Source organism: Colobus angolensis, unplaced genomic scaffold, assembly GCF_000951035.1.
Source record: "Colobus angolensis palliatus isolate OR3802 unplaced genomic scaffold, Cang.pa_1.0 Scaffold44, whole genome shotgun sequence".
Classification (NCBI taxonomy): domain Eukaryota; kingdom Metazoa; phylum Chordata; class Mammalia; order Primates; family Cercopithecidae; genus Colobus; species Colobus angolensis.
This window is the reverse complement of record NW_012117821.1, coordinates 188,373-202,177: the sequence shown is the minus strand read 5'-3', so window position 1 is coordinate 202,177 and position 13,805 is coordinate 188,373. Positions and strand designations below refer to the sequence as shown.

General features: G+C 47.7%; 1 protein-coding gene across 1 annotated transcript in view; it reads left to right on the top strand.

The window, feature by feature from the left end:
• CACNA1B (calcium channel, voltage-dependent, N type, alpha 1B subunit) overlaps positions 1-13,805 on the top strand; it is a 274,453-nt gene that overhangs the window by 174,289 nt on the left and 86,359 nt on the right. Inside the window, exons 21-23 of the mRNA XM_011957386.1 lie at positions 9,980-10,106; positions 12,743-12,872; positions 13,234-13,293. Coding sequence (XP_011812776.1) covers positions 9,980-10,106; positions 12,743-12,872; positions 13,234-13,293 — 317 coding nt within the window. The remainder of the gene's footprint in view (positions 1-9,979; positions 10,107-12,742; positions 12,873-13,233; positions 13,294-13,805) is intronic.

Here is a 13,805-nt window from a genome sequence, read left to right as displayed (position 1 = left end):
TTTTTGGTGTGTGTGTGTAGTTTGGCTGTTGTTTCGTGATTATTGTGTATAAGTTTTATATCTCACTAGGCTGCCTCATTCCTAGTCCTTTCACGAGGGAGAGCTGGGTTTATTGAGCCTTTAAAAAATCTGTACCTATTGGCATTTCTGGGTTGTTGGATTCACTAGTACCAAATCTAGGATATATATATGAAGCATAAAAGAAAACTCAAATGAGAAACTTATTATTGTGCCATTCCTCAGGTCCCAAGGTCCCTAGCCAATGTTTTCCTTCTTCATTCCACCTTTTAGAATCTTATGTTTACCTTATATGTGATGTCCAAGGATCTTATAGATGGTAGTCTCCCCTTATCCATGGTTTCACTTTCCTAGCTTTCTGTTATCCGAGGTCCACTGTGGTCTGAAAATATTTATTACATAACTACTCTTGCACTTTGGGGCCATTATTAAGGAAAATAAAGGTTACTTGAACATAATTACTGCAATACCATGACAGCCAACCTCAGAACCAAGATGGCTGTTAAGTGACTAATGCAGTCCAGGTGGGATGGAGTAGAACTGTGTGGGGTTTCATCATGATACTTAGAACAGCTAGCGACTTAAAACTTAGGAATTACTTCTTGAATTTTCCACCTACATCACAATGCCTATGTCATTCACCTCGCTTCATCTCATCATGTAGGCATTTCATTATCTTACATCATCTCAAGAAAAAGATGACCGCTGGCTGGGCACAGTGGTTCATGCCTGTAATCCCAGCACTTTGGGAGGCCAAGGCTGGTGGATCACTTGAGGTTAGGAGTTCAAGACCAACCTGGACAACATGGTGAAACCCCATCTCTACTAAAAGTACAAAAATTAGCTAGGCATGGTGATGGCTACCTGTAATCCTAGCGACTTGAAAGGCTGAGGCAAAAGAATCTCTTGAACCCGGGAGGTGGAGACTGCAGTGAGCAGTGAGCTGTGATCGCGCCACTGCACTCCAGCCTGGGCAACAGCGAGACTCTGTCTCAAAAAAAAAAAAGAAAGAAAGAGAGAGAGAGAGAGAGAAAGAAAGAAAGAAAGAAAAAAAGATGACTGCCAATATCTGTAGGAACCAGTTTCGTATTATCTTTTAAGTTTCTGATGGATTTGTAGTTGTGGACCCTTTTTTTTTTTTGAGAGGGAGTATGGCTCTCGCCCGAGCTGGAGTGCAGTGGCGCGATCTCTGCTCACTGCAAGCTCCGCCTCCCAGGTTCACACCATTCTCCTGCCTCAGCCTCCTGAGTAGCTGGGACTACAGGTGCCCGCCACCACGCCCAGCTAATTTTTTATATTTTTAGTAGAGATGGGGTTTCACCATGTCAGCTGGGATGGTCTCGATCTCCTGACCTCGTGATCCACCTGCCTCGGCCTCCCAAAGTGCTGGGATTACAGATGTGAGCCACCATGCCCGGCCCGTGGCCTCTTTTATATTTCTGGTAGCCTTCCCTCCCTCCCTCCTTCCCTCCTTCCCTTGATAAACTCTTTTTTCCCTGAAGTTTTGTCCTCTTAAATGGTTTATCAATGCCTCAGTCTTTGTCCTTCTTGATCTTCTCTACTGTATTTTTGTTTTCTGTTTCACTAATTTCTGTTCTTGTTTATTACTTCCTTTCTTCTACTTTGTGTTTGTGTACTGTAATATTCTTCCTCCAATGCATTAGTTGGATAGTCAGCTCATGACATTGCACTTTTCTACTTTGCTAATGTGTTTAAAACTGGTAAGTTTCACTCTTAGAGTTATTTTAGTTATATATATATATATATTTAATATATATATTTTAGTTATATATTGAAAGTTTACATTTTTTGTTTTAATTTTTTTTCCAAGCGTGATTGAGATTTCTTGTTTGATTCATGAGCTTTTTTTTTAAATAAGTATGATTTTAAATTTCTAATTGACAGAGATTTCTCTATCTTGTTCTTTTCCCCTGTGTTTTGCAATTGATCCCATTATTCCTTTTCATATTTCACCACTCCTTATATTTCAGATCATCCATTTGGATTTCTTTTTTTTTTTTTTTTGAGACGGAGTCTCGCTGTGTTGCCCGGACTGGAGTGCAGTGGCCAGATCTCAGGTCACTGCAAGCTCCGCCTCCCGGGTTTACGCCATTCTCCTGCCTCAGCCTCCGGAGTAGCTGGGACTACAGGCGCCCGCCACCTCGCCCGGCTAGTTTTTTTGTATTTTTAGTAGAGACGGGGTTTCACCGTGTTAGCCAGGATGGTCTCGATCTCCTGACCTCGTGATCCACCCGTCTCGTCCTCCCAAAGTGCTGGGATTACAGGCTTGAGCCACCGCGCCCGGCCTGGATTTCTTTTTTTTTTTTTCCTTCTGCTTGAAGAACAACTTTCCAATTTTTTTTTTTTTTTTTTTTGGGACGGAGTCTCACTCTGTCGCCCAGGCTGGAGTGTAGTGGTGGCATGATCTCGGCTCACTACAACCTCTGCCTCCTGGGTTCAAGTGATTCTCCTGCCTCAGCCTTCCAAGTAGCCCACTGCCATGCCTGGCTAATTTTTTATATTTTTAGTAGAGATGGGGTTTTGCCGTATTAGCCAGGATGGTCTCGATCTCCTGACCTTGTGATCTGCTCACCTCCCCCTAATTTCTTTTAGTGAGGTTTGATGGTGGTAAATTCTCTTGGCTTGCCTGAACAGTCTTTTTTTTTGCCATTGTTTGTGAGAAGTGGTTTTACATCGTAGAGAATTCTCATTTGTTATCTTTCTTTCAGCGTATTGAGACTGCTCCACTGTCTTCTGCCTTCTGTTGTTTCTGTTGAGAAGCCAGTCATTCGTCTAAATTGTTGTTCACATGTATGGCTCTGTCTTCTCTCTGGGGCTGTTTAAATAAAATCCTTTTTATTGTGGAGAATTGAAACATACGGGAAAGTGGAGAAAATGCAGTGAACTCCCGTGCTCCGTCTCCACCCTCAGCAGTCACCCACATTTCGCCAGTATTGTTTCACTTATGCTTCTTCTTGCTTTCTTGTGTATCATTTTAGGTGTAATATGCCAGTAAGCGTCTCTGACAATTAAGGGTTTATCATAGCCATAGAGCATTGTCACACTTAGCCATGTTGATAATAATTCCCTGATATTATCTAACACCTCTTCCAAGTTCTAATTTTACTAGTTATTTCAAAAATAACTTTTTACAGTTGGTTTGAGTCAGGATTCAAATGAGGTTTACTCATTTGAGTTTGCTTAATCTGTCTAAGTCTCTTTTACTTTAAAACAGTTTTCCTCTCCTTATTCATGCCATTTATTTGTTGAGGAGAACATATGGTTTGTTCTGTAGAATTTCTCAGTTTGGTTGTTTGCGTCGTGGTGGTGTTTGGTACAGTTCCCTGTCCTCAGTGCATTCTGTTACCTGGTAATTAGATCCGGAACAGGGCTTCTAAGCCTTGGAGCTGTTGAAGCTGTGTTGTGGACTGTGGCCTCTGCATTTTAGGATGCCTAGCAGCATCCCTGGCCTCCACCCTCTCAATGCCAGGAGCACCCCGTAGTTTTGACAACCAAAGGATGTCTAGAGACTGTTGTGAATCCAGGCCGGGCGCGGCGGCTCACATCTGTAATCCCAGCACTTTGGGAGGCCGAGGTGGGAGGATCACCTGAGGTCAGGCGTTCGAGACTGTCCTGGCCAACATGGTGAAACCCTGTCTCTACTGAAAATACAAAAATTAGCCAGGCGTGGTGGCAAGCGCCTGTAATCCCAGCTATTCAGGAGACTGAGCCAGGAGAATCACTGGAACCTGAGAGGTGGAGGTTGCAGTGAGCTGAGATCGCGCCATGCACTCCAGCCTGGGTGACAGAGCAAGACTCCATCTCAGAAAAAAAAAAAAAAAAGAGAGAGGGAAAGAATCCCGTTCCCTTCTTTTGGAAGGCTTCCAGGTGGTGGTGTACACTTCCTGCCTCATAGTATCAGGAGCTGTGTCATGTCTGGTGTCTCTCTGGGTGATACTAACATGGAACAGTGGGTTTAGCCTGATCTGCCATTGTAAAGTTCTCCACTGGTCTTTCCCCAAATGGTTCTAGTGACATAGTTGATTGTTACCCAGATCTGTGATTTCAGTGAGGGTCACAAAATGGTGAATTTATAATTTCATGATTCTTTCTGTGTTTGTTATTTTGACTTTTTCTGTAAGAAAGATCTTACCTCATCAACTGCTTGGTTACCCTGAAATGCAGTTTGTATGTGTATTGAACAAGGTACTTGCTTCATTCTGTCCCTTTATTTATAAGTTTTCAAAATAAGGAATCAATGCCCTTTAACAGATAGGACCAGTGAGAGCTATAAGCAAATTATTATTGTAAATTTTTGAATTTGAATGTGTTTGATGTATTTCAGTTCTTTGCAGTCACTATTACTTTTGGTGCTTAAATTGTCCTATCTTGGCCATTGTTCACCCTTTCAAGTTGATTTTCTGCCCTTCTCACAGGCCTGGAATACAGTTTGACAATTCTCTGGTTTTCGTTTATGACAGCATGTTCCAGGATCATTGTGCACATTTCCTGCCCCCGATCTGGAATTGCTTATTTCTTCAAGAAGCAGCACACGCTGGACACTGCTATGATTTCTGTAGATTCCACCCTGTCACCCCCCATACTCTGGTGGCCTTTGCCTCCAGGGGCTTCCTCTTCAGCTCCTCTTCAGAGACTTCCCTTGGACTGCGGGAACCACGGGAAGTGCATGGGAGTTTGCATCCCCCAAGGTGGCACTTAGCCAATGAAGGGAAGGTGCAGGTGTAGGAGAGCCAGCTCTCTGGCTTCAGTCAGGACAACCTTCTGGTTCAGACGAGAGCCCAGAGTGTCTCTGTGGGAGCCTGAGCCACCTTTGCAGGACTTGGTCTGAAGCGCGCCCTTGCTTGGCTTCTTCACTTCCCTGTCTTGCTTTTCTCTTCCCTTCTGGTTTCTTCTGGGAGCCCGTCCCACCTCACGGTGTGCTTCTGTAGAACCTGACTCAAGACGCCGTGGCTCCTTTGATAAGATATTTAGAGACAGCCATCTGTGGTCATTGCTACTAGGTTCTTATTGCTTTCAGGCTTTTTGGTGGGCTTTTTAAAAAGAGAAAAGTGGCCGGATGCGGTGGCTCATGCTTGTAATCCCAACACTTTGGGAGGCCAATGTGGGTGGATCACCTGGCGTCAGGAGTTCGAGACCAGCCTGGCCAGCGTGGTGAAACCCGTCTCTACTGAGAAGAAAACAAAAGTGTGTAAAAATTAGCCGCATGTGGTGGGGCATGCCTTCAATCCCAGCTACTCAGGAGGCTGAGACAGGAGAATCCCTTGAACCCAGGAGGTGGAGGTTGCAGTGAGCCAAGATTGCACCATTGCACTCCAGCCTGGGTGACAGAGCAAGACTCCATCTCCAAAAAAAAAAAAAAAAAAGAGAAAAATATGTCATTAATTCCATGGCCTTTGTAATTCAAATAGAAGATTGTAGGATTTTAATCTCACTTTTGTATTTATCTCTCTTTTCTTCTATCCTGAAAATGTCTTTTTGTCTTTTTACCTTGCTTATTCTGTTTTTTAAATGGTATTGTTTAAAAGTTTTTTCTTTCCTAACTATTTGCTTCTACTGCATAGAAATAATAAGCAGTTTCATCTGTTGGTTCTGTATTCAGCCACAGAATCGTCGAACTCTCATTACTCTTAAGTAATTTTCCTGTAGATTATTTTGGTTTTTTTGGACACAGTTGTACCATCTGTGACTATATCATTTTTGACCCATGAATTCTTCAGTCTTTTTTTCAGTTTCCAAATGTAAAATTTTAATATTAATTAATCTCTTTGTTTCTGGTTTCTGTCTTAATTTCTGACTTGTGTACTGTGATTAGGAGAACATGGTCTGTATGATAGTTTTCTTTGAAATTCATTTGCAGTTGTTCTGTGCCTGGGCTGTATGGTCAGCTTTTTCCTTTGTTCTTGTTCTGTATGTGCTTCAGAGGGATATGTTTTCTCTAATTTTGTGAGGTCTGAGCTTTCTATATTTGTATGCTAAATCAGGTTTGTTAGTTGTATTTCTCAAATATTCTTTATATTCGTTAATATTTTGCTTGATTGACCTGTCAATAATTTTTTTTTATTTTTATAGATTTAGGGGGGACAAATGCAGTTTTGTTACATTAGATCTATTGCATAGTGATGACGTCTGGGCTTTTCGTGTAGCCATCACCTGGGCTCAAGCGATCCTCCCACCTCAGCCTCTGCAGTAGTTGGACCACAGGCGCACCACCATACCCAGCTAATTTTTTGTATTTATTGTAGACATGGGGTTTCTCCCTGTTGCCCAGGCTGGTCTTGAACTCCTGGGCTCAAGTTATCCACCCGCCTCGGCCTCCCAAAGTGCTGGGATTACAGTTATGAGCCACCGCGCCCGGCCTGTATTTACTTATTTTATGTATCTCATCTAAGAATTCCTGTATCTGAAGTCTTTAGGGGTGTGAGTGTACGCATTGTTTCTGCTGTTTTTGGGGGTCGAAGTGAGTGTACTCATTGTTTCTCTTGTGTCTTTCAGTCATGGTGACCTTGTTTCATGGTGTGTTTGGTGCGATCTTTTGAGTTCATATATGACTGATCTTAATCTTCTGTATTAGGGTTTTGTTAGAGGTACAGAACTAATAGAATATATATCTTCTATATATTTATATATATCGTATATATATGATATGTCTATCTATATATATGAAGTCTTTAGGGGTGTAAGTATATCCTATATATCATATGTATAGGATATATACTATATATATGATATATATATGGGAGTTTATTAAGTATTAGCTTACATGATCACAAGGTCCCATGATAGGCTCTCTGTAAGCTGAGAAGCAAGGAGAGCCAGTCCGAGTCCCACATCTGAAGAGCTTAGAGTCTGATGTTTGAGGGCAGGAAGCGTCCAGCATGGGAGAAAGATGTAGGCTGGGAGGTGAAGCCCGTTGTCTCCTTTTCACGTTTTTCTGCCTGCTTTACATTTGCTGGCAGCTGATCCGATTGTTCCCACCAGGTCAAGGGTGGGTCTGCCTTCCGTAGCCACTGACTCAAATGTTAATCTCTTTTGGCAACACCCTCACAGACACACCCCGCATCAGTACTTCGTGTCCTTCAATCCAATCAAGTTGACACTCAGTATTAAACATCACATCCTCCTTTTCTCAACCAGGGTTTTGTAAGATGATGAAGCCCTACAGAAAATGAATTAACTACGTTTTCAGTTTTCCCAAGGATGGCACATAGCATATATCTCTCCAGATGTACAGGAGAGAAATCCTTTCTCTTGGATATCTTGGGAAATAACAGCTTAAATTATCTCCAGTTTGCCCCCTAATCTGTGGGGATTCTGCAGGCCAACTGAGGAAAGTTTTTGTCAGAGTGGATCTGCATTTGTTGTTTCCAGAAGCCTGGGGTGCTGCCAGTCTGGGCTTACTTTAGCTCCCCTTTGGGGATGATTCTCATTCAGCTTCCCCACCTTGAAGTGAGCCCAAGGCTTGGCACTCCTACCCCTGCACGGGAAAGGGCAGTTGCTCAGTTCAGCCTCAAGGGGGACCTGTGCTGCCGTCGCCTGCTGTCAGGAGGAGTAAAGCACCTGGGCCGTGTCTGCCCGTGGCTGTTTTTGGTGAGGGCTCTCTTCCTTTCTGTATTCCCCTCCAGAGCTCGCTGTTTTGCTTCATTGTCTCCTATTTCAGAGATTTAATTTTTTTAACTATTAAGTCTTTTTAAAAATAGCCTTTCTCCAACAATGACTTCAGTCTGTTGCAGTTTTCTTGTTTTCCTTTCCATTCTTTCTTCTGCTTTGACTTAATTGACATTTTTTCCCTATGATTGATCATTTGATTTTCATATGATTTCCTATGTTGTAGTAAATCAATTTCATGAGAAATAGTTCCATCCAAGCTCTGGCATCTTCGTTATATTTATTTTGAGCAACAAAAGTCTTCATTGAATCCAGACTGATTATTTTTTCCCAGTTTACTTAAGTTAATTATTCATTTATTTTAGAGATGGAATCTCATTCTGTCACCCAGACTAGAGTATAGTGGTGCCATTGTAGGTCACTGTAACCTCGAACTCTTGACCTCAAGTGATCCTCCTGCTTCAGCCTCTGGAGTCGCTGGAACTGTATGTACGTGCCAACACCCTTAGCTAATTTTTTAATTTTTAAATTTCTTTGTAGAGACAGGGTCTGTCACCATCTTGCCCAGGATGGTCTCATTGCTTGAGACTCCTGGGCTCAAGGGATCCCTTCCACCACAGCTGTTTCAAGTTTAATATCCATAGTATGGTGCTTCTTATAAATATTGCATATTTTATGTAGTCAGTTTATGGTTGTGCATTTTATAATTTTTGTTATTGTAAAATAACTTACAACATACGCCCGTAAGCCCAGCACTTTGGGAGGCCAAGAAGGGCAGATGGCTTGAGGTCAGGAGTTTAAGACCAGCCTGGCCAACATGGCGAAACCCTGTTTCTACTAAAAATACAAAAATTAGCTGGGTGTGGTGGCGCATGCCTGTAATCCCAGCTACTCGGGAGGCTGAGGCAGGAGAATCGCTTGAACCCGGGAGGCGGAGGTTGCAGGATGGTACCACTGTACTTCAGCCTGGGCAACAAGAGCGAAACTGTCTCCTTTCTCAAATTTAAAAAAAAAAACAAAAAAACAAACTTACAACAAAAACTTTTGGGAATACTTATTTTTGTGGGCGTACTTCATTTCCTTAGCAGGTAATATCTAATAAATTAGTAGAATTTTTTAGGGCTTCAAGTAAGTTTTGCCAGATTGCTTTCTCAGATTACATAATTTTCATTTTCAACAGGGAAGTGTGATGGTGCCCATTTCAAAAGTGGTCGCTTTAAACAGCTTGTGCTCGTGGGCGGGGGCTGGTTATCTTGGCTCTGGAGCCAGCATCCTCAGTGGTATAGACCCCGACTGCTGTGGCCTTGACTGTTTTCATGCTCATCTCGAAGCTTTTTTTTCTCTGGCACAGTCTTTCTCTGCAGGGCTTCACAGTGGCCAGCAGTCAAGGGCTCCACAGCGGGCTCTCGATTAGCACCTTCACTTTGTTGCTCTTTAAAATCCTATTTGCTTTGATATTTCTTTAAAGAATTCAAAATGAGTTGCAGCAGTGGGAGGCAGCTCCAAGTCACTGCACGTCTTCCTTGGTGTCCCTGAGGTCTCAAGAGCTGTGTCACCTACCAGAATTAAAATATACAGTGGGATAGTTGAAAATGAAGAATTATTATACAAAAAACACTGGGCAGGGACAACAAAATTTATCTTAAAAAAACAACAAGGTGGTGGCCATGTTAGCCCTGGGGAGTTTGATTTGTGGGAGCACAGCTGGGGTGGGGTGGGGTGCTGAGCGGCAGAAGATGGGCCCTGGGGGAAGGAGGCGACGAGTCGGGGGCTGGCGAGGGAGCAGGGCCTGAGCAGAGGCTGGGTTCCCCCCGGGAAGACTGTCCTTCCAAGCTCTGTGGCCTCACAGGACCCTCTCCTGGGATCCCGAGGAAGAAAATCCCAGGTCAAGGGAGACTGGACAATGAAGTACAGGGAGCCCTTGTGGGTTTGCGGGTTGGGGCTGGTCCCTGCTCCTCCCTGTGCTGCGGGTTCGCGGTCCCAGCAGAAGCAGTGGGAAGGTATCACCAGGCTCTGGGCTTCTCAGCGCATCGAGACCTGCCAGCGAGGCAGGGGGGTCCACAGCCACAGAGGCAGTGCTGGGTTCTGTGTTGTTCCCAACCTTGGTGCAGCAAGAGGTGAGGAAGGGTCTGTTCATGTCTCTGCGGCAGACGGTGGTCCTGGCTGTCGTAGACCGTGGTCGTGTGTGTGAAGCGGTGTTCTCAGCTGCAGGCCCATCCCTGGTGGGCCTGTGAGGACCTGACGCAAGTGCTGGGGGCATGGGAGCTGGGAGAGAGCCACGCGATGTGACTTTGTGTGTACCACACTCCTTACTCCGTGGCCTGTGTCCTTGTAGGTGGTAACGTGGACCTGGAAAGCCAAGCAGAGGGGAAGAAGGAGGTAGAAGCGGATGACTTGATGAGGAGCGGCCCCCGGCCCGTCGTCCCGTACAGCTCCATGTTCTGTTTAAGCCCCACCAACCTGTGAGTCTCCTTGCCTGCTGGTGTGTGTGGCTGCCCACTCACCCCCTGCATCACGACCCATGGGAACACAGTAGCCAGCGCGCACTGATTCTGCACACTTATGTAGACAAAGGTCTCTGAGTACCACAGCAGTCCCCAGAGGCGTGTGCCCGTGTGGCCTCATTCTGCAGAAGAGGACGCGGGCACAGGAGGTTCTGTGACTGTTCACAGGCAGCCTCAGCAGAGCTGGGATGAGCTCCAGGCCCAGGCTCCTCACCTCCTATGTGGCGTGTGTGTGTCTCTGCACACAGGGACCCCGTCTGCCCTGTCTCTCAAACACACTTCCATCCCTGGCGCCTGTGTGGCATGCATGTGTGCACTGTGTTTATTTGCATGTCTGTCCGTGTGTCCGCACCTGCGCGTTTCATGCATCCGTCATCCACTCTAAAGTCCGGGGCTTCCATTAGTCCAGCCAGTGTTGATGTGGCAGACAGCACTCTAGGTGCTGGGAATAGCTAGGAATGAACAAAACAGGTGAGATCCCCTGTCCTTGCTAAACCTGTGTGCTGGTGGGAGAGATAGACAACAGACACGACAAGTAAGTAGAAGACATAAGATGCAGATAGTGATAAGTGCTGGGAGGAAACACAAAGCAAGGCGGGGAGATGCGGACCATTGGGCACTAAAACGTAGATGAGAAGGTCAGGTGGGGCTTCTGGGGTGAGACTGGAGCAGAGCTTTAGGAGGAGGAGGCAGAGGGAGAGGCAGAGCAGGGGTGGAGCCACACAAGAGCTTGCCCAGCCAGAGCAGGAGCTGGGCAGGTGCCCGGGAGGGCAGAGGGCAGCAAGGCTGCGTGGACATGCCCCTGTTGGTTACTAATCTGTCCATCCCCCTTCTTTTTTCACCACCCAACCGTCTTTCCACCAAGCCCTGTGTTGGCCCTCTTCCTGCCTCCTCCCTCCCATCATTCTTTTATCCAACACACATGTCTTGGGAGCTTACCGTGCTCTGCTGTGGTTAGGAGTAAAGCGGTCATGGAGACAGACATGGACCCTGCCGTGTCAGGACTAGCAGTGCAGTGGCAGGTGAGGGGCGGTAACCCGGTGTGGAAATGGAAACACAGGAAGGCACTGGCATTCTGGGAGCAGGTGAGAGAAGGCCAGGGAGGTTTTCTGGTGGCAGTGACATCTTGGTTGAAACCTGAAGGATGAGTAAGAGTTAAGGTGAAGAGGGGAGAAGGGAGGAACTAGCGGAGTGTTCACAGTAGCCCAGAAGTAGAAGCCAGCAGTTGGCAAACAGCTGAGGACAGAGCTGGGTTGGAACACAAAGGGTAGGCGGGGCTAGCTGGGTGTTCTCTTGCGGCGTTGGGGGGTCACACCATCCTGGAGCACACTGAGAAGCGTGGGACATGTGCACGGTGGGGGCACTCGGGTTGCAGCCCAGCAGGGCCCTTTTATGGGGAGACTGCAGATGGAGGCCACTGAGTAGATGGTAAGGGTTTCAGGGAGGGGCAGTGGTGGTTAGACCAGGGTACTCATAGTGGTGAGGTTTGGAAGTTAACTGCGTGTGGGGGAATTTTAGTGGCAGGATCTACAGAATTTGGTGATAAATTAGATGTGGAAGGGGAAGGAGACATCGAGGATGACACCCAGTTTCTGCCTGACAGTGGCGGAAGGCACTGCATTCACCGAGACCAGCAGTGCTGCTGGGGTCCCGCCTGCAGACCCTGCAAAGCCTGGGGCGGCTGGGGCTGTCTCGTGGCCAGGTGGACTTAGGATCTGAGCTGGGGTAGAGCTGAGTGCCAGAAACCCAGACACAAGTTGAGAAGGAAAGGCAGCCCTTTTAAGGAGGGGAAGTGGCAAGGGTGGAGGCAGCGGCAGGCTGGCGGTGGGCCGGGGATGAACAGCTCTGTGGACACAGGGGCAGGAGCTAGATGGCAGAGTTCCCTTCAAGGAAGAGGGAGATGTGGGCAGCCGCTTAAGGTGGATGGCCCTTGGGGGTTCGTAGGTGTGGGTGAGAGGAAGAGCTGAGAGGGACTGGGGGCGGCGGGCATGCCTGCGAGGCGGGGGAGGCACCGCCAGAGCACAGCCCTTGTGATGGGTAGGTGCTCAGTAATATTGAACAAGTGAGTCAGGCAGATGGGACTGGAGCAAAAGGCGAGCATGTGGCAGTGTGCGGAGCATGTTCATATGCACCCTGGGAGCCTGGACAGGGCACACACCCCGCACAGGCCCCAGAGAACTTTCCAAGGACAGCTGACCTCTTCTGTGAAAGGGCTGGGTAGTTGATGCTGTTGGCGTTCGACTGCTGTTGGCTGCGTGGACAGTTGGTAATGAGTGGATGTAGCTGTACTCCAGGGAAGTTTTATTCACACAAACAAGTCAGCCCGATCTGGCCTGTGAGCTTTGCTTTGTTGACCCCTGCTGTGAGGGTCTGCAGCCTTCCCCACTCCCTATCCCAGGAGGCCCTCTCAGGAATCTCAGCCGCTCTCTGTCACCTGGCTGCCACCTCCAACCACAGGGACCAAGCGAAGCTCTGGGGCCACAGCTTCCTGAGGCAGCCCAGAGCCGTTCCTCTGGGACGGGCTGAGCCTGCCCTGTGGCAGGGGGCTGGCGCACCCAGCGGGTGGGCCTTGTGATCCGTGCGTTCCCTCACAGGCTCCGCCGCTTCTGTCACTACATCGTGACCATGAGGTACTTCGAGATGGTCATTCTCGTGGTCATCGCCTTGAGCAGCATCGCCCTGGCTGCTGAGGACCCAGTGCGCACGGACTCGCCCAGGAACAATGTGAGTGGCCCGGACGGCTGGGCCCCCGCCAGGCTGTGGGGCGGGAGCTGGGTGCCTTCCCAGGAGCCCAAGGGGCCGGGGTGGGACTGGTGTCCTGTCTTCTCACAGGACACCCCTCCTTCCTCTCTCTGTGTGCCTGGGAGTGCAGGACCAAAGGTCTGGAGACAGGAAGATGGTGCGGCAGAGGGGGCCTGTTCCCAGACAGGCTTGTCGGAGACCCCCTCCCAGAACCGTTGTCCACAGGCTTCCTGGCTCCCTGGCTGACAGCTTAGAGGCCTGGAGGAAAACCTCGGAGCCACCGAGGGCACCCTGGCTTAGATTTCAGCCCAGCCTTTGAGAGTAACCTTCCTTTTGGTTTCAGGCTCTGAAATACCTGGATTACATTTTCACTGGTGTCTTTACCTTTGAGATGGTGATAAAGGTGAGATATGTGGCTGCCCCTCGTGACCCCAGTGTTTTGCTCTCCCTCCCTCATGATTGAGATGGGACCAGGGCAGGGGTTGAACCACGATTCCTATAAACTCTTAAGACATACGGTAGGTGTGAACTGGGTGTGTGCTCAGCACGTGAACGTGTGCAAAGAGGCTTTGTCGTTCACTGAGAAAATTACATCGCCCACTGGGAGTGCTCCCCAGCGTCGTGCCTGGGCCTCCACTTGCCCTGGTTTCTTGAACACGTGAGCTACAGTCTCTCTCCAGTGTGCACATGTGGGTGGAGGCCCTCCCTCTTGGGACAGCAAAGGAGGAGGGCTGCGTGGCATTGGCTCGGGGAGGAGGAGACCTGGGAGAGAGTGTTGGAAGACTGTTGGAAGTGGGTGCTGAAGACTTGAATTTAGGAGGGCATTTGTCTTATGATAGATTCAGAGTCCTTCCCTGTCTGCCTCTAAGTGTTGGTACGAGGTTCCCCCATATCACTGACTGACTAGTGTGGCCC